The 25458-nt window shown below is 65.6% G+C and overlaps 3 protein-coding genes and 1 long non-coding RNA gene across 22 annotated transcripts in view; 2 read left to right on the plus strand and 2 right to left on the minus strand.

The window, feature by feature from the left end:
- Positions 1–1360: 1360 nt before the first annotated feature.
- On the minus strand, positions 1361–17451 carry TNNT3 (troponin T3, fast skeletal type). Of its 16 annotated transcripts, none has more exons than XM_069565775.1 (18): positions 17205–17361; positions 14116–14148; positions 13993–14006; positions 13590–13607; positions 12439–12456; positions 12242–12283; positions 11250–11270; positions 11035–11049; positions 9283–9315; positions 8660–8678; positions 6167–6212; positions 5481–5597; positions 5300–5377; positions 4786–4899; positions 4601–4710; positions 4424–4514; positions 2860–2900; positions 1361–1561 (listed from the first exon to the last, which is right to left on the minus strand). In XM_069565775.1, the coding sequence occupies exons 1-18, from the start codon at positions 17321–17323 to the stop codon at positions 1507–1509; spliced, it is 984 nt and encodes a 327-aa protein (XP_069421876.1). In that variant the 5' UTR covers positions 17324–17361; the 3' UTR covers positions 1361–1506. The 16 variants fall into 16 exon arrangements, with proteins under 16 accessions (XP_069421876.1, XP_069421875.1, XP_069421878.1 ...); XM_069565774.1 differs by lacking the exon at positions 2860–2900 and adding an exon at positions 3504–3544; XM_069565777.1 differs by lacking the exon at positions 9283–9315.
- On the plus strand, positions 5481–7793 carry LOC138426851 (uncharacterized). 2 transcript variants are annotated; one of them, XR_011251797.1, is made up of 3 exons: positions 5481–5718; positions 6026–6242; positions 6365–7793. It is a non-coding gene; the product is annotated as an uncharacterized lncRNA (long non-coding RNA). The 2 variants fall into 2 exon arrangements; XR_011251796.1 differs by having other exon boundaries at positions 6039–6242.
- A 1686-nt stretch (positions 17452–19137) lies between the features above and the next one.
- On the plus strand, positions 19138–25297 carry PRR33 (proline rich 33). Its single transcript, XM_069565771.1, has 2 exons — positions 19138–19202; positions 22626–25297. Exon 2 carries the CDS (start codon positions 22635–22637, stop codon positions 24228–24230), a length of 1596 nt encoding a protein of 531 aa, XP_069421872.1. The 5' UTR covers positions 19138–19202; positions 22626–22634; the 3' UTR covers positions 24231–25297.
- Positions 21251–25458, minus strand: part of LSP1 (lymphocyte specific protein 1) — a 36637-nt gene continuing 32429 nt past the window's right edge. For all 3 annotated transcript variants that reach the window (XM_069565791.1, XM_069565792.1, XM_069565790.1), the window contains one exon: positions 21251–21674. The gene's annotated coding sequence lies outside the window, so the exon portion shown is untranslated. The remainder of the gene's footprint in view (positions 21675–25458) is intronic.

The following is a 25458-nucleotide window of genomic DNA, read 5'->3' on the forward strand; positions in this document are numbered from 1 at the left end:
CCATCAACTATTCAGAGTGCATTTTTGCATTTCTAAACCTTCGCTCATAAGCTGCCAGCCATCGGTTCCGACTGGGCTGCAGAGGGCTGGCTGCTCGTTGAGACATCCCTTGGAGCCTGAAGCTGCTGCAAAGCCTCGTCTATAGCCTACGCCTGCCATATTTCCCACGCACACTCTCCTTCAGAGGGACTGTGGCCCATCAGCGTCCATCAGTCAGGCCTAATTCTTCTGTTCGGAGCTCTCACACCCACCTCCAAGCCTTCCATCTTCCTGACTTCCTGACCCCGAGACGTGCTTGAAACTCTCCCGCTCCCATCCCTGACTTATTCCTCCCCAGCGGTCCCACCATCTGCAGCTCAGTTCATGTTGTTCTGAACCTGCACGATTCTGTGAGCTGAACCTCCCGCCCCTGTGTGCTGACTGCCTTCCCCAGGGCGTTCCTGTGCGATGTGAAGGGACGGTGCTAGGCTGGGGGGACCCCACTGTTTCTCACGTGGAGGTGCTCACCCTCGAGTCCCCCGCTGCAGGAGGGCGCAGTGGCCGGGCGCAGGGTATTCACATCGACTGCAAGGAGCCCTGGCGTGCGGGGGTGGGGTGACCGAGGGCCTGTGGACGTGTGTGTGTGTGTGCTGGGGTGTACATTGTGTATGGTCACGTACAATCCGGGTGGGCGAGCTCGTTGTCCGGGGCCTGGCGCCCCACAGCAGCCTGGGCCAGGATACTCCCCGCTTCCCTCTGCTCCGCAGAGCCCTCCCGGGGGGCCATCCAGGCTCGGCTGCTTCCTCCGTGAATACTTGGCTGAGCAGGGCTCTATGTCTTGATCCAATTTTTGTGATTTATATTTTCCGTAATTCTACTTGGTCAGGCCTTTCAGACTTACACAGGGAGCACTCTGTTCCCATATAATATAGAAAGAACGGTCTGTGTTGCCACGACTGTTCCCTGAGATGTGCTCTCCCCCCTCCCTGGGGCTGCGGCACGTCCTCTGCTGCAAGCTCCCTGCTGCCCTGTTTCTGGGGGACGTTTGTGCCCCAGGCCTGCCTTCCGGACACTCTGCAAAAGCCAAGCTCTGCTGCCCCAAACTGGCTTCAGAGCAGATCCGGGGGGGGGGGCCGGGGGCCAGCAGAGTGGGCTCACACGCGGGGTGGGGACGGGGTGATGGTCTGCGGACACAAGCGGTAGCCGCCGGCAGAGCCGGTGGGCACCTGGGGCTCTCTGGGGCATAGATGACCACTGCCGGGGGTCTCCTGAGCCGAGCCCGAGGTCAGCACCTGGGTCCCTTGGGTCCTCAAGCTGCAGAGCAGCCCCCGCGATACCCTGCCCACCCGCGGGCCCCACTGATGAGCCAGCACACACGTGGTGGAGGGGAGCCTGCTCGCTTTATTCACAGGCCCCAGAGCACGGACACAGTGAGGACAGAGACGCAGGGGGCCCCTGGGGGCCGGACGCCGCTGTGTGAACCCCCCGGGCTGAGGGTCTCTGCCTCTGGGAACCTCCTCGGCTGCTCTACTTCCAGCGCCCGCCGACTTTGCCCTTGGGTGTGGTCCCGGCCTTCTTGCTGCTGTAAATGGGAAGCAAGTTGGTCTTGAGCATGAGGGCGTCTGGGACCCTAGCTGACCCCTTCCCCAGCCCCCAGCAGACCCCAGACCCTGGAAGCTCGGCCTGGCCCAGCCCTAGCAGCCCAGGGGCATCCCCAGCCCTGGTCCAGCCGCAGTGACTCACCTGTGCCTGCCCACCCGGGCCTGGGCGACTTTGTGGTGGGGGCGTTAGTGAGGTTAAGGGGGTGCTGGCAAGAGCTGGACCCCTCTCCCTCCCTTCCCCACCCGATGGACTCGGGGCACGGGGTCTTATGTCAGGCAGACCCGAGCCTGCCCAGGCAGCTGTCCCTGCTGGTAGCCGCCATCCTCCCAGTAATTCTGGCCTGAAAAGAGCCAGGCCCCCCACTCCCCGGCCAGGATGGGCAGGGGCAGCGGGCAGCTCTGGTTCCTCACTCCAGGCCAGCAGTCCAGCCTGACAGACTCGGGACCTGGGAGGCCTCCGTCTTGTTCTAGAATCTCAGCCCCTCAGTCACCGGTGAGAATGGGACCTCAGGCGATGGGGGTCCTCAGGAGCCCACCCCATCTGTCTGAGCCCTGTGTGCAGCAGGCAGCCAGGAGCTGGCAGGGGGCCAGGCCGCGGGGGTGGGCGGTCATCGGCACTCTTTGTGGGCAGCTTCAGGCTGGAATGGGCCCTGCGGCTCCCAAGGCTTCAGGGGAAGGCCTGGCACTGCTCACGGCCCATGTCCCTCAGCAGAAGCCACATGCTCACACACACACCTAGCCAAGTGACCTGCAAGAACCCCTGCCTCACGCCACAGAGCCCGGGGCAGAGGGTGTGAGCCTTTGTCAGACCCCTCTGCAGCCCTCGGGGTGGCCCCAGCTCAGCCTCCAGTCTCGGGCACTGAACCTCAGCAGGGGGCACCTGGGCCCACGCCCTCCAGCCCTTCCTGGCAGCTGCTGCAAAGGGTCCCGTGGACCCAGCGGGCTCATTGACCCCAGACCAGGGGTCTCATGCCAGGCTGTGCAGGGTCTGCTGAGTCCCTGCTCAGGTCACCCTGAAGGCCACCCTGGGGGCCTCCTGCTGGCTCTCCCCACCTGTCCTCCTGGGCTCTGGGGATGGGGGAGACAGGAGGCTGCAGGTCCGGGGTTCAGGGCCCAGCATGCCGGCCCAAAGGCCCAGCCAGTTAATCTTGTTACTGCTCTGCTGGGGGCCGCCTGCCACTGGCACAGGCTGACATCTCCGGGCCCCTGGGGGCAGTGGCAGCCGACCCCTTGGGGCTGCGTGCCTGGCGCAGAGCATGGGGCGGGCAGGGCTACTTACTGCTTCTGGGCCTGGTCAATGCGGCTCCTGAGGTTGGTGATCTGCAAACAACACAGGGGACTTACCTGTGCGTTCGCACGGGGCCAGGCTGCATGGTGGCCTCCTGCCCGTGGGCCCCTCGGCGGCCCTGGCGGGCCTCGGTGCTTTTACTGTCCAGGCTCCTCCGGTCTGGAGGGGCTTAGATTCGTGCCTCTGACTTACTTTTGGTGGCCTGAGCTGGACACCTGGGCCATGACACACCGCAGCCCCAGAGCTGGCCACTTACCTGCCCGCCTCTGCAGGATGTGGGGCAGGGGCACGGGCTGGAGGTGGGCTCGCAAGCACAGCCCCTGCCTGGTGGCCGGAGCTCAGAGCCCCGCGGCCATCTCGCTCCCTGGCCTGGCTGCTCCCTCCTGCTGACCGCCTGGGGGAGGCTAGGGAGGCAAAGGCCAGCCTCTGCTGCCGACGAAGGGCAGCAGGTCAGCCTCGGAAGCCCCCAGGTAGCAGGCAAGGGGGAGGAGGCGGGCGGGAGGACCCAGGGACGTCCTCCGGGATCTCCGTGCCCGCTGCCGCCGACACCCGCAACGACCTAGGTTTCCGCCAAGCGCAAGGCCCACCGCGCATGAACACCAGAGCCTGGCCCAGGGTGGGCCCCAGTGACTTACAACTTGGCCAGCATCTCCACTCTGGCCCGGACGTTCATGATCTAGAAAGACCGAGATGGTTAGGGGCTGGGTGGGCGGCCAAGGCTTCGGTGCCCTGCGTGCTCAGGACCAGCCTGGTCCAAGGCCCTCGGCTCTCCAAGCTCCTGGGTAGCCACTGTGCACATGAGCGTCAGGGCCTGCTCTCCTGGCCCAGCATGAGTGGAGCCAGTCTGGGCCCTCTGAAGCCCGTTTCCCAGCCAGCTGGGAGCACTGGCACAGAGCGCGGTGCCCCCTCATCGGGTCCCTGGGGGAGGGTCCTTCCCCGGAGGGAGGTGGGAAAATTGAAGTGCAGGAGGACCAGGCGACCCACCCCAGGGCCCTGGGCTCTGGGAAGGAGGCAGGACTCCCCCAGCTGCCAGCACTGGTCACCCACACCCTCTGTCTCAGGGGCCAGCGGGAGAGGGGCCTGAGAGTGGGCGATCCTCCCCAGGGGACACCGGAGGCTGGAGGGAAGGCTCTGTCGTGGGCCTATCATCAGGCTCTGTACCCAGGCCCATGCTGACTCCAAGGAGGGTGTCTACCCGGGGCTGCCGACCTGAGCTGTGAGCCCAGGGTGGGGGAGGCACCGGCCAGGCCCCCTCCCCAGCTCTGAGTCGCCAGGGCTGGCCTGGCTGGAACTTGGGTTTGCAGAGGAGGCTGGGTGAGGCAGAACCCCGACCCCAGAGGAACTCAGTGCCCCTCTGGTGGGCTCAGGACACCAGGTCTCTAGACCCCCGCCCTGCAACAAGGGCACTCTGCCCCACTGCACCCCCTGCCAGCCCTGAGCACCGGGATGACATGAGGCCAACCTGGGCAGGGCCTCCCGCAGGGCAGGGGCCTTGCTCGGGGTCCGGGGACTCGGGGTGCCCGCCAGCAGGTGAGGCCGAGGACACAACACTCACGTCGTATTTCTGGCGCTTCAGCTTCTCCCCATACTCGAACTTGTCGGTCTCCAGCTTGTACAGGGTGTCCCAGAGCTCCTTGGCCTTGTCCCTGGGGGGCAGCCGTGGGTGAGCGGCTGGCGGGTCAGCCCCAGCAGGAGGGTCCGGGTGCTGCCCCCAATCCCGGCAGGGCCTCACCTGAGCTTGTCCTCACTGAGATGGTCGATGTTGAGGGGCTTCCTCCGCTCGGCCAGGACCTTCTTCTTCGTTTCCCGGGCCGTCTGCTTCTTGCCTCTTTTCTGGTCTGCCTGAGGGGACATGGGAGGGGCGCGTCGAGCCGGCCCAGGCCACGGTGGGCAGCTCGGCCCCGCGCCCGCACTCACCTTGGCCAGGTAGCTGCTGTAGTTGGCCCCCATGGAGGACAGCGCCTTCTTCTTCTTCAGATCGTCCTCAGCCCTCCTCTTGGCGTCTTCCTCCTCCCGCCGTGCCTTCTCCTCCTGCAGGGACACCCCCACCCCCAGCCAAGACCTCAGCGCAGCTGTCGAGGACCTCCCCAACCAAGACCTCAGCGCGGCTGTCGAGGACCTCCCCAACCAAGACCTCAGCACGGCTGTCGAGGACCTGCTTGGGCTGGGAACCTTCTGGAAGGTCACAGTCCCCATCGAATCTGCCCTCTCGCAGGGTTTCTGCAGGGCAGGGGGAGCTTGACTGATGGCCTGGGTTCCTAGGCCAGTGTCAAGGGGAATGTCAGAAATGGGGAGGCCCGGGAGCCTGGGGGCTGGCGGGGGGGCTGGGCGGGGGGCTGGGCTGGGCTGGGGTCGGGCCAGGCTGGAGGCCGGGCTGGGGCCTGCACTGGAGGCCGGGCGGGGGGCCGGGCTGGGCGGGGGGCCACCTCACCGCCAGTCTGTTCTGGCGTTCCCGCTCCTTCTCCGCCCGGATCCTCTGCTGCTCGGCTCTCTCTGCTCGGCGTTTCTCCTGTGGCCCGAGGGGAGCGGGTCAGCCCGGCCTGGCCCTCCCCTGGACCCCCGGCCACAACCACCAGCCCGGCCTCCGCCCAGAGCTGCAGGGCTGCGCTCACGATTCTCTCCTTGAGGGCGACCAGCTCCTCCTCCTCCTTCTTCCGAGCCTCGAAGTGGCTGTCGATGAGAGCCTGGAGCTCCATGAGGTCTTTGTTCTGGCGCTTCTTCTGGATGTCCTGTGGGGACGGGCCCGTCATACCTGCCCTCCTCTCGAACTTTGGGCTGCCTGCTCCCTCAGCCACGGGGTCAGAGTGGTGCCCTCCTTGTGGCTGAGTCCAGGCCGTGCAGAGCCCTGAGGTCAGTGAGCACCCCTGGGATGGACTGCCTCTGACTTGGCCTCATTGTTAAGCCCAGAGATGCCTGAGTGGGTTGGACGGAGAGGAAATTGGGGAACGAGGTAGTCTGTTGGACACACAGATGGATGGGTGGGTGAGTAGATGGGGGGGTGGCTGGAGGAGTGGATGGACAGATGGGATGCACAGATGGATGATAGATAGTTGGGTGGGTGATTGGATGGATGGGGAGAGATGGGGAGATGGGGAGATGGATGGCTGGGGAGGAGGGGAGAAAGGTGGTGTTCCCGGACGAGTTCCCTCTGATCCAGGAATGAATCACAGCGGGATTGCATGGAACCAGGAAGCTCCAGTTCTGGCTGCTCTAGAGGATGTGACCTTCTCAGGCTTAGGCTGAAGCCAAAGGCTGGGGGTCTGGGGAGACTGTGTAAACCTGGGTCCCGTAAACTTACATCGAAGTCGACTTTCTCCCCTTCCGGGATCTTAGGAGCAGTGAGTCTGAAGAAGAGAGAGTGGCTCATGAGAACGGTGAGTGGGTCCCCACCAGGAGACTGGTGCTCTTATCAAATATATAGCCCTCTGTCCCCAGAGTGGCCTGGTCCTTCTAGAAGCTTATAACCTCTTATCGTCCTTCTCTCGCCCACTCCTAGGCCTCTCAAGGGCTGCTCACCCCTGCTCACCCAAGAAGGGTGGCCTTGCTCTCTTTCTCAAACAAAAGAAGGCAAGGCGGTCACCAGAGACCGTTCCCGGGTCTTCGGCCTCTGCGGTCAGGCATGGCCATCTCGGCTGACCCTTTGCGCTGCTCTGGTCACCCTTTGACCTCTCTTTCTGGGGACCCAGAGGAGGGGGTGCTGGGCAGAACGCACGCCGTGCGGAAAAGAGACGAGATCCCTCTCGAATCCCTCCGGCCAGGGTGGCCGTGGCCCTCCCCCTCCCCCCAGACATCTCGGAGGGAGCAAAGAGTTAAATCAACAGCAGAAGCAAGAGCTTCTTCAAAAAAGAAGATTGTGGAACTGAATGTGGATCGGCATGCTGGCGAGGGAAGCGATTTTCTGAGCTCAGAAGGCCCCACTCAGGCAAAGATGGCCAGAGGAGGCCATGCAAATGAAAAACTTATGGAAAAAGGCACAACGTGGAAGGGGGGTAGAAACCAGACTAGAAAAATATTTTCAGCAAATACAGAGAAGACTTATATCCTTATGCAAACCGATGATTAAGAAAACATAGAGACGCCCCCGCCGTTAGATAAATGGGCAGAGGTTGAACGCTAGCAGCTCCCCGAGAAGAAAGACCACCAGTCAACACATGAGGGAGAGGCTCCCGAGCCATCAGAGGAATGTGAACGAAAACAAGCCAGAGAGGCCGTTTCTCATCCACCCGTCAGAGGCTCCGTGTGCAGGCACGTCGCGGGCCCGGGCATGCGGTGTGGAGGCCGCGCTGGCGGTCCTCGTGGAAGCCTTTTGGCAGCGGACATCAAAAGCCTTAAGAACGTTCCTAGTCTTTGACCCAGTAATTCCATTCTGGGAATGCGGCCTAGGCAAATAAGCCAAAAGACAGAAAATGCTTTCCACCCGGCGTTATTTATGATAGTAAAATATTGGGGAAAGCCTTAATATCCTGCAAGAGAGGAACGGTTAGGAAAATTATGGTTTGTCCAATTGATGGAATATTATGTGGCCATTCAAAATATTTAAGAAGACTATGTAAAAACATGGAAAAATACTTAGGGACAGCGCTGCATTTTTGAAAAGCAGAATTCAAGGCTGTATAGACAAGACGATGTTTGAAAAACAGCTCAGAGTTTCAGTCCTTTTTTCCGAGTCCTATGCATGGAAAAAGAGTAGGAAAAAATAAGCCTTTGTATTTCTTTCTCCTCTTTTCCGCAGTCTGGCTGGCGGGGTGGGAGAGTTATAGATGATTTTTTTTTTCATTGGACTTTTACGTATTTTCCAAATTTTCTTTAATGAGGTGTTTTATTTTCATAATGAAAACACAAACATTTTTTTAAAACTAGAAAATATCTTGTGACCCGGCAGCTTTCTTTAAAATTGCTGAAAAATAAAGTGTAACGGATGGAAACGGGCTGGCTACACATTCGCATATTTCCAGTCCTCTGTGGAGAGTCCACAGGGCTCCCCTAAGTGGGAGCGAGCTCTTGGCCTGCGCTCAGAGGCGCTGACACGCCTTCCCCTGCAGAGCAAAGGAGGCGCGTGTCCCCCGAGGACGGGGGGTGAATCACGTACAGAGGGCCGTGGGCTCGCACGTACTTATCAGAAACAGAAAATCAGGAACGCTGGATTAAAACAAGAAACCTCTGAACCACTAGCGCGCGAGCCAAATGAGCAAGAGAAAGCCTCTTTGAACGAGGTCAACGCTTCCCCCGGGGGCCCAAGGCCCCCACGAAGGGGATGATGGGGGCTCCGGTCAAGGCTTTGCTCCCAGGCGGGTTTCAAGGCCGAGAGCCTCCCTGCCAGCACCCCACCACTCACATCGAGGGCCCCGGGAGATGCGGGCGGCAGCACGGCCAGGAGGGTGGGCACCGGAAAGGGCCATGGGGGCTCCACGGGGCCTCCCTCCCTCTGCCCCGACTCCCCCAACTTTCTGCCCCCTTTCTTCCTCTGCCCAGCACCTCCTCCTGCAGGAAGCCATCCTTGTCTAGCCTGCAGGGTCTGGGGCATGGACTGGACCTCCAGAGTCCATCCCTACCCAACCCCAGGGTGAAGCCCTGCCTGGGAGGAGTGCATCAGCTGCCCTGTGACCCCGTTCCCCGGGCAAGCCTCACCCAGAATCCAGGACCCCAAATTCAGGAGCAAACGAGTGGCTGCGGCCCCTTGAAGATTCAGGTCCCCAGGGCCCAACGAGCTTCGCGGCCTCTCTCGCGGGACCGGGCCGTCCGAGGCCCAGGCCTCACAGGCCCCCGTCGCCCGGCTCAGCCCCACACTCACCTGGGTCTCGGCTTCTCCTCTGATCAGCAGGGCGGCGTCGGCGGGGGGAGGAGAGGAGACAGGGAGACCAGGTGAGAGGGCAGCTCACTCAGGTCCCCACACGCCTGACCAGGGCCCCCCTCCCGTGGACCCGCCCTCCCTGCCCACCAGAGGCCGGGGACTTGCCCCCACCAGGGCCTGTACGCAGGAGCCCCCGTGGGCTCTGAGGAGGAGAATGGGTGCAGGGCCCAGGGCAGGACGGGTGGAGAAAAGAAGGAGAGAAGGGGCCCGGGGGTGCCACACCCTCGGGGCAGAGACAAGACTGAGGCTGTGGGCCAAGTGGAGGAAGCGCCTTCCTGCCCTCCTCCTGACGTGCCTGCTGGGCCCCTGCTGACCCCCTAGTGTCGGTGTGGGGCGGAAGCTCAGGTCGGGACAGAGCTAAGCCCCACAGCCCACGCAGCTTGAAGCAGCAAGGCCTGGCCCTCGGAGGCCCTGGCGTCAGACAGGCAGGACGGGCAGGTGGGCAGGCGGCCAAGCAGAGGAACAGAGAGCCCTCGAGATGGACCCCGGGCGGTCGGGCCTCTCTGCCAGGGTCTGTCCAGACTCCACACGGACACCGCGTGCAGCCAGAGGCCTGGCCTTACCTGCCTGGTCCTCCCAGTCCTCGTGCTCCGCGTCTTCAGGCAGAAGCGCACATGCAAGAGAAAGCGGCGGGCGCGGGAGAGGGCTGGGGGCGGGCACGGGCGCGGGGCGGGCGCGGGCGCAGGCTGGGGGCGGGCCAGCCGGGGCACTCCTGAACCCCGCTTCCCCGGGCGGGCGCTGGCCTGGACCCCATCGGTGACCCCCGCTGAAGGCTGCAGGGCTTCTGTCTGGGAAGGTCTGTGAGAGCTAACTGCGGGGCCAGCATGCCTGGGGAGACCCCCAGCCTCAGAAGGCCAGCGGTAGCTGGAGGGGCCGCCAAGGGCCTGTGGGTGCTGGCTGCAGGCTTCCTTAAGCCTTTCCACTGGAGGTGGCCTCCTTGGAAGAAAAGCTATGACACACCTAGACCCTGATGCTGGTCAAGATTGAGGGCAAGAAAAGGGGAGACAGAGGATGAGGTGGTTGGATGGCATCACCAGCTCCACGGACGTGAGTGTGAGCAGAGTTGGGCATGCCGAAGTGACGGAACAACAATGGCTAGGCGCGGGCAGCTCTGGGGGCCAGACTCCTGGATTCCATTGAGTTGAAACCCAGGGATTCTCGAACAAGGAGGCTGATAACGTCTCCTGGGACCTCAGACCTGTGGAAGCCTGGCTAGTTGAGGTCCCAAGCCGAGAGGACGAGCGCGCTGAGGCTGAGCCCCGAGAGGCGCGGGAGCCTGCATCAGCTCAGCCCTGAGGGCCAGGCGCCTGCCCCTGCTCCTGGGCCTTTGGTGGCAAGGACAGGGCCGTCCATGTTGAGCTGCCAGTGTCCCCACTTGGGGGCCTGGCCGGGGCGGGTGGGCTGTGGTCAGGGTCTCCCTGGCATCCCCTTCCTAAGCGCACGGACCCCTAGGTTGCTTAGCAACCGGCCCCCACTCGCACAAACAGCCTCCTGCGGCTACTGGGGCTGCTCAGCTTCCAGGTGGGCCTGACGTCACTGCCCCCCACCCCCCGGCACCTGGTGGGGGGCTGGGAGCGGGGCGAGGAACAGGGGAGGCAAAGCGCCAGGCAGCAAAGCTCCCAGGCGGCGGGCAATCGGGATGCGACCTGGCAGCCCCAGCCTGCCTGTCTGTTGGTCTGTCAGCCCCAGGGCTGATTCCAGGGTGTCCCTTGGGCCCAGCCGGGCCCTTGTCTTACAGGGGGTCCTGCTGAGGCCCCGGGAGGGGAGACAGTTTGCAGCCCGTGCTCTGGGTGCAGGCCCCGAGAGGAGGCCCCCTGCAGCCCCACGAGCCGTGTGAAGGCGGGGGCCTCTGACTTGGGCCCCGACAGCTCCACCCAGGGGGCCCCAGTACTTCCAGGCCCCCGGGCCCCCGCCTCGGCCTCAGCCTGACTTTCTGCTTCACCCGGCTTGCCTTCCCACACTTCCCTCCCCCCCGCGACTTCTGCGCTCTGCCTTCCTTGCTGTCTGGGGCCCTGCCTCTCCCCCTCTGCCCTTCTCCACCTAGCCTGGTGGGTCCAGGGCGTCCCAGTGGACCCCAGTACCATCCTCCGAGCACCCCTGTCAGGCCCTTTGGGCCTGGCTACCCCCACCTTCCTGCGGTGACCCGGGCGGGGCCTCACCCCCTCAGTCCTGAATGCTCGCTGCCTGCCAGCCGTCTGACCCACAGCCACCCTCCCCATCCCTGGCCTAAGCGTCCCACCCAGGGCCCAGCCTTCCGGATGGCAGCGGGGGGTGCTCAGGCCTCAGCAGGGGCCGCGGGGGGGCAGCGAGCGTACCTTCTTGGACTTCCTCTGGAGAAGCGGCACCGAGGGGTGGGGAGGGGGAGAGAGAACCACTGTGAACCTCAGGAAGAGGCTGGGGGCGGGTGGCGGGCAAGCAGGTGAGTGAGTTACACGGCCCCTCTTGTTCCTCGTCGGCCAGGCTGCGGCTCACACCCACACACGGCCCGTGTGCACGCGCACCCACACGGGACTGAAGTCATGGCACATACCTGGTTCATGAACTTCATGGACTAAGGAGGGCCATGGAACAAGAGGCAACGCACGGGTCAGAGGTCAAAGGAGAAAGGATCCCGGGTTAATGGAAACAGCCGGTCGCCACAGGAGGGTCAGTGGCCGAGGCCCGGGGATGGGGAGCGTGCGGGGAGTGAGCAAGACAAGGTCAATGTTGGCCGGGGCAGCACCCCCCCTCCAGTCCTGTCCCTGCCTGCAGGCCAGGCTTCGCTTCTCTCACGGGACCCCTCCTGCTTGAGGGGCCACTGGGGTCCTGCCTCGCTTGGCAGCACAACCCCACCACCACTTCCCACCTCCTTCAGGCCCCCGAGGACTTCCTTGGGGGCAGGGCCGTGGCCTGGAGGGTGGCCCCTGGGGCCTGGAAGGGAAGCTTCCTACCGGCCCGAGGCCGGGGCACCCACTGCCTTTTCTCCCTGTGCCCACGGAGGGGCCTGAGTGTTGGGTACCAGCTCTCAGCTGCCCTGACTGCTGTGCCAACCCCAAGGTTCCAGACCCTCCCACTCTCCAGTCCTGCCCCTGACCCGGGAGGGAGCTCCCTGGGGCAGGCTAGAGGGGGCCTGTGTGGGGCACTTCGGCCTGGCTGGGGGCACAGATCGCAGGGGCTGTTCCCCCATCACCCTGGGCTCCCCCGAGACCCCAGTGGAGGGGTCAGGTGCCGGGGACTCTCAGGTGCCCACCTCGGGGCAGGAGGCGGGCCTCAGGGACAGCTAGGTCTCATGTGGTCCAGCGGCCTCCCTACTGACCTGCCCTCCCTGGGCTAGGGGTGCCTGGGCCCATGTTGGGAGCGCAGTGCTCGCCCTTGGGGGGCCGGCCTGCTCTGGTCAAGCATTGGCCGTGGTTAGTGGGTTACGTGGGGGCCACATGTGGGGGCCCCTTGGCTGGCTGGCACCTTGCCGCCCCCTCCCCGGCCCACTGTGTCGCAGCCAGCCCCGGGCACCACATGGGGCCCAGAAGTCCTGCGTCCGCGTACCTTCCTCGTGGACCTCAGGGACTTCTGCAGGCGGGGGGGACGCTGGGTGTGCAGGGGCAGAAGGAGAGAGGAGAGGTTAGGCCAGGAGCGCACTGCACGCCCTTAGAGGGTGGGGCACGCGGGGTCGCGTGAGGGTTGGGGTCACTGGACAGAGGGCTGGAGGGTGGCTGGGGGCCGGGGTCTTGGACCCCACTTACCTTCCTCCTGGGCCTCTTCTGCAGTGGGAACCAGACGGAGCAGGAGGGAGAGAGGGAATAAGACAATCGTTAGGGGGCCAAGCAAGGGGTGGCCGGGAAGGGAGGCGCCCCAGGCTGGGGGGCCGCGGGCAGCAGGCGCTCCAGGCACCAGGGAGGCTGACAGGCATCATGGGCCCGTAGGCCTCTGCAGCGCGGCCTGCTCAGGTCCTGGGGGTCCTGCCCTCCCCTTTCCTTGGGGAGCGGGTGCTGGACTGAGGTGTCTGTGCTCCAGAGGGTTCCACTAAGTAACCGGACCCTGAAGGTACCGGAGGTGGGGACAGGTATTAGGGGACAGGTGTGGGCTGGCGTCCTCAGGGGGCCCAGTGGCGGGCAGCAGAGGCAGGCGTTGGAGGAGCCTACTCGGGGCACCTGCCCACGCACCCCATCACCTTCCCCTGGGAGGGCACCGCCCGGGACCGCGGTTCCCTCTCAGAAAGAAGTCTCTCCACCTTTTCAGCAGAAAAAGGAAGAGTGTTGCTCACGTAGCTAGAGTAGCCAAGTGTTTTCAAAATATTTTCAAAACCTAGCTCCCAGAACACCCCACAGGAGAGCCGGCCCAACGGAGCTCGGGAGAGCCTGGCCGCGGTGGAGCAGGGCCCGGGGTGCCCGTCAGGCCTGCGGACTGCCCCGCACACCCTTCCCAGGGCCGGGCTCCCCTCCTGCCGGGGCTCGACCCCCCGGGAAGGGCCTCCTGACTCACCTGGGGTCCCCACTCCCAGAGGGAGGGAGAGGGGGAGAGCTGGGGGAGACAGGGACAGAGACAGAGAGACAGAGATAGAGAGACAGAGATAGAGAGAGACAGAGATAGAGAGAGATAGAGAGACAGAGATAGACGGTAAGACAGGCAGAGTGAGGCAGGTGGGCAGCACTCCAGACTTGCTATTAGTGTCTTCATGACCAAATTCCAGCCAGCCTCACACACCAGAGATACCGTGAGATTATTATGTATAAGTGATACATAATAATACAGAAGTGTTAATGGATGATTACTGAGCGCCTCTCAATGGAGGGCGGAGGTGGCTGTTAGGGGTGCGGGAGGTGGGGATTAATAACCACAGAGGTGGACGGTTAATGGGTGAGCTGGGCGGGGGCCTGGGGGGCACCTCCGTTACCTTCCTCCTCGTACTCTTCTGCAAGGGAGTAGAACAGAGGAGAGGAAGCGGTTAGAGGGCAGCGGGGGGCCGGCCTGGACCGAGGCCGCTGTCAGGGGAGGACCGCGAAGACGCAGAGGCTCATGGGCAGGGCTCCGAGCCTCGAAGGCCTGGTTCTGCAGTGGGACCGCAGTCTCCCCTCTGCAAGTGGGGCATCACGGGGCAGGGTGTCCATGGGCTGGGCTGGGGGTCTGTCCTTTGAGAGGAGGTGCACGGGCAGGGGTGCGGGCCTGCTTGAAGAGGGGCGTCCACATGCCCGCGGTTTCCGGGGCCTCCCCGGGCGAGGTGCTGGCCACAGGTGGAGAGCCCCGTCCCACCTTTCTGTTTAGAGCTGATGCAGGGAGAGTCTGACGTCCACACTTACCCTCCACGTGCTCGCTGTGGGGAGAAGGGGAGCGGTGAGGGGTCAGTTCTTGGCGGGGAGGGGGGCCTCCTCTGGCCTCTGAGCACACGAGGTCCAGGGGGCTTGAAGCAGGCGGATACTCACACTTCCTCGTCCGACATGGCGGCTGGGTGCTTTCTGCAGGGGGTGGGGGGAGACAGGGCATGAGTGAGGAGTTGCCTGGGCCTCGAGGTGCAGGAATGTGGGGGGTGGGCTCAGCGAGCCGACTGTGGGGGGCTATCCTTGCACAGGGGTTGAGGGCCAGCTCCCTAGCCTGGGCGGGCTGCACCCGCACAGGGCCTCCTCGGCAGGCTGCCTTGCTTCCTGCGAGGCCCCAGGCCCCCAGCCCTCTTCGCCCCAGATCCGATCCCCCTCCGCCCCCCTTCCGGGCCTGGCTCCGGCCTGCTGCCTGGAATCCCAGAGCTGGGCGGGAGCTGGGAGGTGGTGGCTGGGCCGACATGCTCTCTGCAGCGTTCCCCAAGGAGGATCATCCAGAAAGCACGCGGCTGAGCGGGCTGGGGCGGGGGGCCCTTCCTGGCAGCTCCAGGCCCCTGCGAGGCCCTGCTGAGGTTGCTCAAAACCTCCCTCTTGGCAGTCTCTGCTCTTGGGTCTAGATGGTGGGGCTGGAGGGGAGGGGGCTCCCAGGCAGCCTCTGAATTACAGAGCTTGGCTCCTCAAAATGGGCACTGTGGACCTTCCCTGGCCTTCCTGCCTGCAGTCCCCACAAGGCCCACTCCTCGGGAATGAGCCATGCTCCCTGCTCCCACTCATGATTTCCCGTGAGGATGCTGCGTTCTCTGATGGGGGCACCCGGGGATTCCTTGGGGTCCTTCACGGCCCTCTGCAGAGCCCTTTTACAAAATCACAAGAGTACTAGGCATCCACGTCCTCCATCTCCCATCACCCCAGCAGACTGGGCCCTGAGCTCACCGGGATGTGTCTGGTTTGTTTCTAAATGTCCACGCGGCCACCCCTCCCCAGCCTGGCGCCCCTGCCAGGCCCACACGCCCTCTGAGAACTGAGCGAACGGCCCCATTCCTCCTCAGCCTACTTTCCCAGGCCCCAAAGATGCTCTTGAATTTGTCAACGTCTGCAAAGAAGCTCTTGCCCGGGCCTGGCTGCGTGCGTCCAGGTGCGGCCGGCTCCGGGCCAGCCCGCTCAGGGACGGTCTCTCCGTGAGCTGGCCCCCGTGCAGGCCTGAGGCAGCCGGGGCCTGGGAACATTCGGGGCAGCTGCATCAGAATGTTGGCCCAGGGTTTTGAAAAACAGTTCATGACAACACGCTACAGCCCACTTGAAGACAATAGTTCTGGTCCCCCCCGGGAGCTTTGTATAAGAAAAACACAAGTTCATCATTGAAAAATGCATTTACATCGCATTGCTAAGGTGGGAACAGTTTTCCGAAGCCTCTGTCAAGAATGTTAATTTTCCCAAAGCAATTTAAGCTCCATGCAAAATTAACCAGCGGATGGGTCTCTGCTAACCCCCTCCAGGAAGCCGAGCACTTTCCCAGCCTGCTCTCCCTTCCTGGGGCTCTGCTGCCTCCTCGAGTCACAGCCTCCTGCTTCACCCAGCACACAGCTCCCACGGCCCCCCGTGGACCCTGTCCCTGGGTGCTGGGCCCCCACCCCACCCAGGCTGCCGTCATGCCCCGGCTCTGCCCACCTCTGCCCCTGGCGGCACCTGACACCTGTCACCGCCTTGAGAGGGGTGGTCGGCTGGAGTCCAGGGTGGGTTATTTTTAAGGAGTCAGTGGCAGCTGAGACGTCCAGAAATAGGCACCCAGATTAGCCAAGACACCTCTGCCAGAAACCCAAGATGTTGGGAGGGGGGCTGAGAACATCCACCAGCTCAGGTCTTGGCCCGCCCACCCCACCCCCGTCAGCTCCCCTGCAGGCCTCTGTGCCCTCTTGTCTTCTGGGCCGGAGAACTCCATCCTGCACCCCCGGGCAGGGTGCCCACCCTCCAAACAGGGAAACTGAGGGCCCTCGGGGTCCCTGCTCCTCTGCCCAGCGAAGCCCTCGGGGTCACACCGTGGCTCCTCCGTGTCCCCCATCCCCCCACTGTTGGGGAGGGGCCTGGGGTGGGGTGTGCTTGGGGGCAGGGTGGCATTTCGACAGCTGAGAAGGAAACCAGCTGTCCATTTCATGTCCTGCCCTCAGAGGGGCCATTGTGCAAACAGCCTCTGAGGTCACTGCTCCTCGGGGACCCCTCCTCCTTCCTTCCTTCCCAAGTGACAAGGGGGGGGTGGGGGTGGGCGGGGAGCCAGGAGGCCCTGCCGCCAGCTCGCCGTGGGACCCTGACCCTCTTCCATGACCCCCGGGCCCCTGCCGTCCCGTGTGGCCGTGGCTCCCCAGCCGTCTCCTCCCAGAATGGTTGAGGGCACCAGAAAGGTTGCTGCCTATCGAGGGCGCCCCGTCCCATGACGTCAGGAGGATGGCTGGGCCCCGGCCCCAGCGGGCACAGGAAAGGCGGTGGGGGGGCCTGGGGCTGGGGAGCTCAGGCTGGGACTCCTGGGAGCACGTGCTTCTCTGCCCAGGCCGAGGCAGGCGGGAGGGACAGATGCCGGCTGCCCGCGCCTCCCTCTGCCCCAGCCCCTGTCCTGTCCACTCCCAGCCTTGACCACTGGACACCAACTCCCAGGCTGCTGGGGTCCCAGCCGCCCCTTGCACAGACCTGTTCTGTAGGGCATCACACAAGCCCCACCCTCGTCTTCATCTTTACGGATGGTGGCATTGGGGGCAGTGGCTGCTGGGACGAGAGCCTGAGCCTCCGAGGAAACGCTGGCCAAGGCCAAGTGGGCAGCAGTGCTCCCACCGCAGCGGGTGGCCTTGAAGCCCTGGACGAAGCCCCTTCCTTGCCTCTTCACCCCACATCCTCAGCTCTCTCTAGCTGTCTGCCTGGGGACCGCCCCCCTGGGCCTTCCAGGGGTCCCCCTTCCTCCTCATCTTGGCCCTCTCCAGATCCTGTGCTCGGGTCTAAAACGGCTTCTCCTACATCCGATGTTCAGCAAACGTGACCCCGCAGTGCCCACATCCCAGACCCCTGAGACCCCGGGGTGGCTTCCTGGTGTCTCTGAGATGCTGTGCTTAGAGTGGAGAGGCTGGAAGGCGTGGTGTCTGTGTCCCGGGACCCCAGGCCGCCAGCACACAGCAGGCCGGCCCAGGCCCAGGGCTGCCCGTGGTTCTACTGACCTGCGGTTGGGTCTGGAGAGACAGGCAGGAGCTTCCTGTGGACAGGACCGGCTCAGGCACTGCCCGCCAGCCGCGCGCCCTCGAGTTATAGTGACATTCGATCTTGCCCGGCAGCCCATTGGCCGGGCTCGGTGGCTGGGCGCGTGCGGGTGGGCAGGGGCCGTGCCCCGAGGCCCCTGACCAAGTATAGGAATAGCAGAGGAGGCCCGAGGAGGGGGCCGCGTCCGAGGGGTCGGGGGCGCCCTCCTCCCCCGCCAAGTGTCAGCTTCTATTTTTACCCCCCCGACAGCGGGCACATTCTTGATGGGCTGAGGAGGGCAAAGAAGGTGTTGGGCGGCTCTGAGGAGGCAGCCAAGGACTCTCCTTGGGCTGGACTGGAGTCCCCAGGGCTGGGGCCCTGACTTCCCAGGCAGCTGCCCCTCCCTCCAAGGAGTTGCCCAGAGAGGGGGTCCTCCCAGGAAGGGGGTCTGCCATCTGTCCATCCAGGTCCCGGGCCCACCCAGCCTCCTCGTCGGAGGTGCTGGCCTGAGGTCTCGCACCCTCATGGAATGGGGGGCCTGTGTGTCCTCGGCCAGGCCTCCAGGGGTCGGAGCCCATTCAGTGGCCAGACCAGGTTCCCTGGGTGGCGCGCTGGGGACACACAGCATAAACGGGCGAGCGAGATGCCAGCCCACGTCTGACGCACGGGGTCTGGCACCTCCCGGTGCCAGGGGCCACGTCTCTGCAGTCAGCCCGGGAGATCCCACCTCAGGGTCCAGAGCCCACAGGCCTCCTGCGCACAGGCTGGGCTGCGCGTGCTGCCCACAGTGTGCTCCGCCACGAGCCCGTGGAGCCCGCTCTTTCTCTCCTCGTGACCCCAGGTGGCACCGTCCAGTCGGCAGAAGTCGCGCCCACGGCCCCTCGTGGGCCAGTGAGGCTGCACGCTCCTCTGGGCCTGCCCCTCGGGCAGGGGAGCCGAGAGCAGGGGAGAGGGGCCCGAAAGATCCGAGAGGCTCGGTGGGGCTGTGGTTGCTCCAGAGCCGAGGCTGGTGGGCCAGGGGCCAGGCCGGGGGGTGGTCCCCAGCAGACTCAGATGGGGGTCCTGTCCTCCGGAGGCTGAGGGCCAGGGGTGACAGGATGGCTGCCCTCACACCCCAGCCCTGGAGCCCCCTGGCTCTGCGCCCTGCTCCGGTCCCCCAAGCCTTCTGGAAGGTTTCCCTCAGCACCTCATCCAATTTCTGCAAGCCAGAGATAAGGCCGTGGGGCTCGAGACAGGCAGGGTGGGCCCGCCATCCTCAGCCAAGGGGTGGACAGAGCCCCCATCCTGTCCGCCCCCCAGAGCCCCTGAGGGTGGGGAGCCCCCGAAGCCGGAGGCGCCGAGTTGTCCTGCCTCCCTCGTGGGGTCTCTGAACCCCTCCTCCGGCCCGGATCCTGGGACAGGCCACACACAGCGCTGACCCTGGGATAATGCTGACCAACTCTGTGTCCAGCAGGCTCAGCCGTAAAGACACATCCGAATGAGGGCCCTGGGCTGCTTTTGGGGGGCCCCTGCCCCGTCTGCTCCCCACGGTGGGAGCTGACGGCCCTCCTCAGGCAGGCATCCCGTGCTCTGCTGACAGTGACCCCGTCCCCCCGGACACAGATGCAGGGAGACCCTGGGGGAAACACAGTAGGGGCTCACGTGCATCCAGCCCCACCGGCCGCCGGTGCCCAGGGCGGCTGGCCATACCTCGCCCAGGCCTGGGGCGTCTTTACCCACAGGTGGGCACTCCTCGGCCCTGCAGTGACCCTGCTCGGCCAGCAGAGGAGGGTGGCTGCCCGCTCAGTGGCCTTGGCCCTGGCAGGAGGGCGCCCATGAGCGGGCAGCGCCAGGGAGCGGGTGCTGAGGTCAGAGGGACGCGGTAGGTTTTATTTTGGGTATCGGCGACCTCCCTCTCAGGGCGCCAGGCCCAGGGTACTGCAGGACGGCGTTGAGCGGGTGCTGCTGTACGGCCGCCGGCTGCCCAGGGCCTGCAACAGGTAACCCACACCCCGTGTGCTGGGTTGGGAGGAGGGGGCAGGGCTGGGCGCCCCCCCCCCGGGCCTGGAGACCTGGGCTGGAGGCACGGACCGGGCGGCCCAGCCCGGGGCTGCAGCGAGGGAATGGCTGAACCCCAGGAAGAGTTTGAGGGCTGACAGGGCAGGGCCTCGGCCTGGGGACAGAGCAGGGTAGGCTGGGGTGGGCTTCTCAAGCCTGCAAATCTGAGCTGAGCCACGGAGCAGGGAGGAGGCTGTGCGGGGCCTGTGCCCCCTCAGGTTCCTGCAGGGTTGACCCCCAGGCGGACGGGGGAGGGCAGGGCCCCCCATGTGCATGGTTGGCGGTGGTGGGGCCCAGAGACCTTGAACCTCGCCTGGTAGCCCTGAGCTGACCTGGGTGCCCACTCCAGTGCCAGCCAGTCTGAGCTCCCAGTCGGCCCAGCCCGTGGGCTCAGGCCCTGCCAGGCCCCAGTTAGAAGCCGCTGACACAGCACTTCAGGGTGAGCCCTTCCCAGCCTGGGTGGCCTCCCCCACACACCCTGAGTGCTTCTGCGGGCCCTGTAGTGGGTTGCTGGTTTGCGCTGTAGGGCTGGCACTCCGTGCCCAGAGCTGGGGAGCAGGGGGCTGCCTGGAGGGGCCACTGAGACAGTCAAGATGGAGGGCAGAGGCCAGACAGCGGGTGGTGGCCCCTCTAAGCCTCTTGACCTCTGCGGTGGGCAGGCCCTGACCCCAGGTTCTGCAAGGTGGGGGCTCAACGCTGCCACGGCAGAGGAGACAAGCCCTGGGTTCCTGTCCCTGAGGCCAGGACCCCAAGAGGGGCTGGCCTGAGTGTGGGCTGAGTGGCCGGCTGCTTCTCCTGCCCCGCTCTGCCCACCCCTTGGCCCTCGGGGCCCCGCTTGCTGCCCAGTGGCCCAGGGGGCTGCCTCTGCCTGTGGCCCTCGTAACGTCCCATCCGGCCGGGTGGATGAGAAGCCCTCTTTCCCTGGGAGACACCCTCCTCCGCTGGCGGGCATAGCCCTGGACGCCCCCTCGGTGGGTGGTAGGCCGTGTGACGTGCCCAGGTTCTAGCCCTCCCGGCCTGCCGTATCTGTGCTCCCCTTTAGGAGACCTCAGAAAATGGGCTCTGAGCAGACCCAGGCCTGGGACGTCAGGGGGCCAGGGGGCCTGCTCTTCAAAGGGGCTCCCCTGACACGGAGGGCAGCAGGGCCCCGCGGTGGGGCCACGTGCAGCCCGGGGGGGCAGGCACGGGCCCAGAAGGACAGCCCCAGCCTGTCCCCCCCGGCCTGCCCGTGCACTCGGGGCACGCTGGTGGCACAGTCCCTTTCTCCTCCCCTCCCTCCACTCCCGCCTCCCACCGCCCACCCGTCCATCTCTCCGCCCGCCCGTCCTCCTCCCCAGCGCCCCTGAAGCAGGCGCGGTCTGACTGCCTTGTCTCTTCTGCGTCTACTCTCTGCACAGCGGCGTTTTTGCCATCCCTTCTGTAGGCCCACCCTCCACCTGCGCTTTATCCAGCCATCCATCACCCAAGGAGGCGTCACCTCTCTCGCTGTTTCCATACCAGTCCATCCGCCTAGCCACCCCTCTCTCCTTCTATCCATCTGCCCATCAACCTTGACCCTCCATCCATCCATCTTTTCCTCCACCCACCTACCCATCCCTCCATCTGTCCATGCGTCTTAACCCTCCATCCATCCATCATCCATCATCCATCATCCACCAAATCTCCTGGGTACCAGGATGGGGATGACCCTAAGGAAGTTCTCGTCCTCAGAGAAAGCACAGCCTAGGGGCGCAGAGTGGCATGCGCAGGGTCTCGGGGGCTGCAGACTCCAAGGACGCCCCGGAGGAGGACTTGAGCCCACTGCCAGCTGCACCCTGACTTTGGCCGTCACACACCTCAGACCCCAGAGCCTCACACACAGAAGGCCACCGGACAGGACAGGGTCCAAATCTGAAGGAAGGCTTGGACCCCACCACTGGGCAGGGCGGTGGCCCTTCCAGACAGCTGTGTTCCCTCCCCGCCCATCAGTGAGCCCCAGAGAGCCAGCAAGTGGAGACACATGGAATCTTTACTGGACAGGGTGAAGGGGCTGCCAGCGGGGAGTGGGGGACAGTGCAGGCGGGGCAGGGATTGTGGCTCTTGACCTGGAGACCCCAGCACATGGCCGCTCCCAGCACTGACGGCGCCTTCCCTGGGAGCTTACGGCTTCTCTGGAGGGGGTCCCTTCACCAACCAACAGCCAGAGTTGGTTGTTCCTCTCCTCCCGGAACTGTGGGGGGCAGTGAGTGCCATGTCGGAGGGCGAGGTCGGAGGGCCCCACAGCAAGAGCTGCCAGGGTTGTGGGGCGAGGCCAGGCATGAGAAGCAGCTTCTTCGGCAAGGTCGGGTTCGGGGGGCGGGGGCACGGACGTGGCCAGGTTCCCCCTGGGCGTGCAGTTGGGGAAGCAGGACCTGCTGCCGGCCTGTGCCCTGCTCCTGGGAAAGCGGAAACACACACACACGGGGCCGGGGCGGGGGGAGGGCATCAGGCGCAGCCAGGAGGGCCCGCAGCCCTGCCTACCGCAGCCTGCAGCCTTTCTCCGGGGGCCGCCCTTCCAACCCCTCCGGCCTCCAGGAGCAGCCTCCCCGGTCCCCCTCCAAACTGGAGGCCGGCTCCTGACACTGCCGCCTGGACCCTGCTCAGGGCTCAGGGTGGAGGGACTCAGCCTGGGTACCCTACTCTTCCCGAGGAGGTCCTGGTCCTCTGGTTGCGGGCAGCAGCCAGAAGCAGACCCCTTCCCGGGCCCCCCAGCTCCTGCCTGACAGAGCGGGCCCCACGGCCGCAGCCCTGGCCTCCCCCCTTCCCAGCCCACGGCCCCCGCTCTGCCCGGGCGCCATCCGTCAACGTCCCTGTAAGCACGTGGCGCCCACAAAGCAGGGCGGGCGGCTTGGCTGGGACCAGCCCACAGGGAGGCCTGAGGGAACATCCCGTTTAGCCGGAGCTCGGCGGGAGCGGCTCCCGCCTCCGCCCAGCCGACCACTCGGGACGCTGCCCCTGCCTCCCCGGCCGCTGGCCGCCACCTCGCCGCGGCTCACAGCGGACGCGCCTGTGGTCGGCCCGGCGACGGCGAGGCGGCTCTCACATTTGCGGGTGGCCACCCCTCCTGCCTCTGCGGGCGGCTGGCCCAGCACGTGTCCCCGCTTGGCGCCCGCCCGTGGGTCTCCCGGCCCGGCCCTGCTGCGTGCCCACCAGGCACCTCAGGCCGCTGTGGGCTCACTCCCAGTCTGGGGGTGATGTCGGGGCCGCCCCCTTGATCGATGCTGCAAATGTGCCCGCCTAGAGCACATCTGGGGGGTCCCCTGCAGACGGGAGAGCCCTGTGCCCCCTTCGGGGCTGCGGCCTGTGGGCAGAGGGCTGGGCTCACCACTGCCTCCTTCCCGCCCCAGGGAGCAGCGATGCTCATCTCGGCCGCCTCCGTGGCCCCTGGGACGGCTGGGCTGTGCCGCCCAGGACCCCCTGGACAGCCACCACCTCTGCTGCCCAAGCCGGGAAAGGACAACTTGCGCCTGCAGAGGCTCCTGAGGAAGGCGGCCCGGAAGAGGATGGCCGGGGGCGGGCCCCCCGCTCCGCCAGGGGCTTTCCGCACCTCCCTGTCCCCCGTGAGCGAGGCCAGCCGAGACCAGGAGGCCCCGAGCCCGCGTCCCATGGAGGCCCTGCGTCCAGCTGAGCCCTCATGCCCCACCGAGGCCCCAAGTCCAGCTGAGCCCCCACGTCCAGCTGAGCCCTCACGCCCCACCGAGGCCCTGCGTCCCAGGGAGGCCCCACGCCCAGCCAACACCGTGCATCCCACAGAGGCCCCGCATCTGGCCGAAGCCCTGCGTCTCATGGAGGCCTCGCATCCCGTGGAGGCCCTGCGTCCAGCAGAGGCCGTGCATCCTGCTGATGCCCCGTGCCCCACCGAGGCCCCAAAAGCTGTGGCCACCACACCCCGCTGCCCCCCGACCCCTGTCATCCACCACGTGGCCTCCCCCACGCAGAGGTCCACATTCTCCTTCAGCCTCGCCCAGCGCAGGAGCCTGGCTTCCCACTTCAGGGCCACGGGCCCCCAGCTCACAGCCCCAGCCCCGGAACCTGCCTGGTGCCCCAGCGGCTTCACCCAGGTCGCGGCACCTACAGCGAGGGGCCGCCATGTCAGCCAAGTGCACGTCCAGCTGGCACCATCCCCGCAGGGAGGGACCCCCGACCCCCCCCCGGCAGCCCCCCAGGATCAGCACATGGCCCCCTGCCCTCCCGGGGCTCAGCCCCTGATCCCCGTGGCCCACATCCGCCCACTGCCCATTGGGACGCAGGTGGCCAGTTCCCGGCCTGCGGCGTCCCCAGTGCCCAGGCCTCCCACTAGCCTGCAGCCCTCGGTGCCCAGGGAGGCTGGCACCCGGGTGGTGGTGCCCATTGTGCCCACCTACTGCTCACCAGGACCCTCGCCTTTCAGGCCGGCCTCTGGGACCCCCGGAGCTGGGCGCCTGGAGGAGCCCCCCACAGCTGGCCCTGCCACTGAGGCTGAGAGAGTCTCCAGCCCCCATGCGGCCTCACTGCCCGCCCCACTGGCAGGCCCCCACCCCTGCCCGGCCCCCAGAGCCACAGCCAGGCCCCAGCTCAGCGGCTGGGCGCGCCTCAAGAAGCAGCTGTTGGAGGAGCCGGAGGAGCCCCAGTTCCCGGGGCCGGAGCCCAGCCCAGGGCAGGTGGACCAGGGCAAGACCGCCCTTGCCAGCCCGGAGCCCCGGCCCCCCGCCTCCCGGGCCTCCAAGATGTGGGACGCGGCACTCTACCGCGTGTCCATGGCAGAGTCCCGCAGCAGCCAGGTGGGGCCCGGAGCGGGGGTGAGCACACTGGCTGGCCTCAGGCGCCTGCCCTTCCTTTATCGGCCTCGCTTCAACGCCCGGAAGCTGCAGGAGGTGGCTGCCCGACCCCCTCCTGTGACCTCCCCAGTCCTGGTCCTGAACCCCCAGCCCAAGAACTTCAACCGGACAGCAGCCGGCTGGAGGCTCCACTGAACGGCTGGGTGGCCCCAGGGCCGTGGGGTGGACGAGAGGGGCTGAGTGTCCAGCTGGGGAACTGAAACCATTCAAGAGGGGAGCCTGGCGGCCTGGGGGTCTGGAGGGGCGGCGGGGCGGACAGGAGTAGGAAGGACCACAGCGGGAGAAGCGGGTTAAGCAGTGGGTTAAGAAGGGCATTAAAAAGTGGGTTTGGACGGTGCAGACGGGCAGAGAGAGGTCTGCTTTGGGGTAGAGTGTGGGAGCTTTTGGGGTGAATCTCTGGGGAGGCAGACAGTTCAGGAGGCCGCTTCAAGGTCAGGGTTGTCTGAGTAACCTTGCAGGGCGGGGCCCACCTGGGCGTCTGCACAGGGCTTGGGGCAGGGGCTGTAGGGGGCGGTCACCAGCAGGGCCTGGAGGGGCCGTGGCTGTTCAGGAGGGTCTGCCCGGCCCCAGGGAGCAGGGCCGGGTTTAACCCCGGGAGCTCCGGGTGGTGAGTCTTGACATGTGCTGGGACAAGGAGGACTCTGGGGCTGCTCCCTTCTGCCTAGAAAGTGGGGGAGACTTGTGTCTCCGTGGGGGTGGGTAGTGGCTGGGGGCTTGGGCTCAGGCGGGGTCGCCTCTGTGGCCTGCCCTGGCAGCCGTGCTGCCGGAGGACGGGGCCCTGGCCAGAGCTGGGAGCAGGCCGAGGCCCGGGAGGGAGCCGGCCCCTCTACCGCCCTTCGCTGTGGCTTCTACTCCTCCAGACTGAGGGCAGAGCTGGGCGGGGGGGACTCACTGATGAAACGGGAGGTGGGTCTCAGCCTCGAGGAGATGGGGAGAGCAGCCTGGCCCGGCGGCGAAGACTAGCCGTGGCCTGGACAGGTGGGGAAGGGGGCCCCGGGCCTCACGAGGCCGTGAGGCCCCAATGTGCCCTCAGAGGGGGTCTGACCCAGGACCAGCAGTGGGGTTCTGACCAGCAGTTGGGGAGAAACAGGGAGGTGCCCGGGGCAGGACTCAGCAGGGAAGGAGGGGGTTGGCAGGGGGATGTGACTGGTGCTGTACGTGGATCCTGGGACCCAGGCCACTAATAAAAGTGTGCACGACCACGCCGCGGTCCTTTCTGCCTCCCCAGGCGATGAGGTGGGCGGCAGCCACAGGAGCAGCTCCCCCTGGGATAACAGGGAGCGCCCAAGGTTCTGGCCCCCCCAGGACCCTGAGCCCGCTGATGGGCCGCCGCTCGCCCTGCAGTGCCCCCAAAGGCCTCGCC

The sequence above is a fragment of the Ovis canadensis genome, chromosome 21, assembly GCF_042477335.2.
Source record: "Ovis canadensis isolate MfBH-ARS-UI-01 breed Bighorn chromosome 21, ARS-UI_OviCan_v2, whole genome shotgun sequence".
In the NCBI taxonomy this organism is placed as follows: Eukaryota; Metazoa; Chordata; class Mammalia; order Artiodactyla; family Bovidae; genus Ovis; species Ovis canadensis.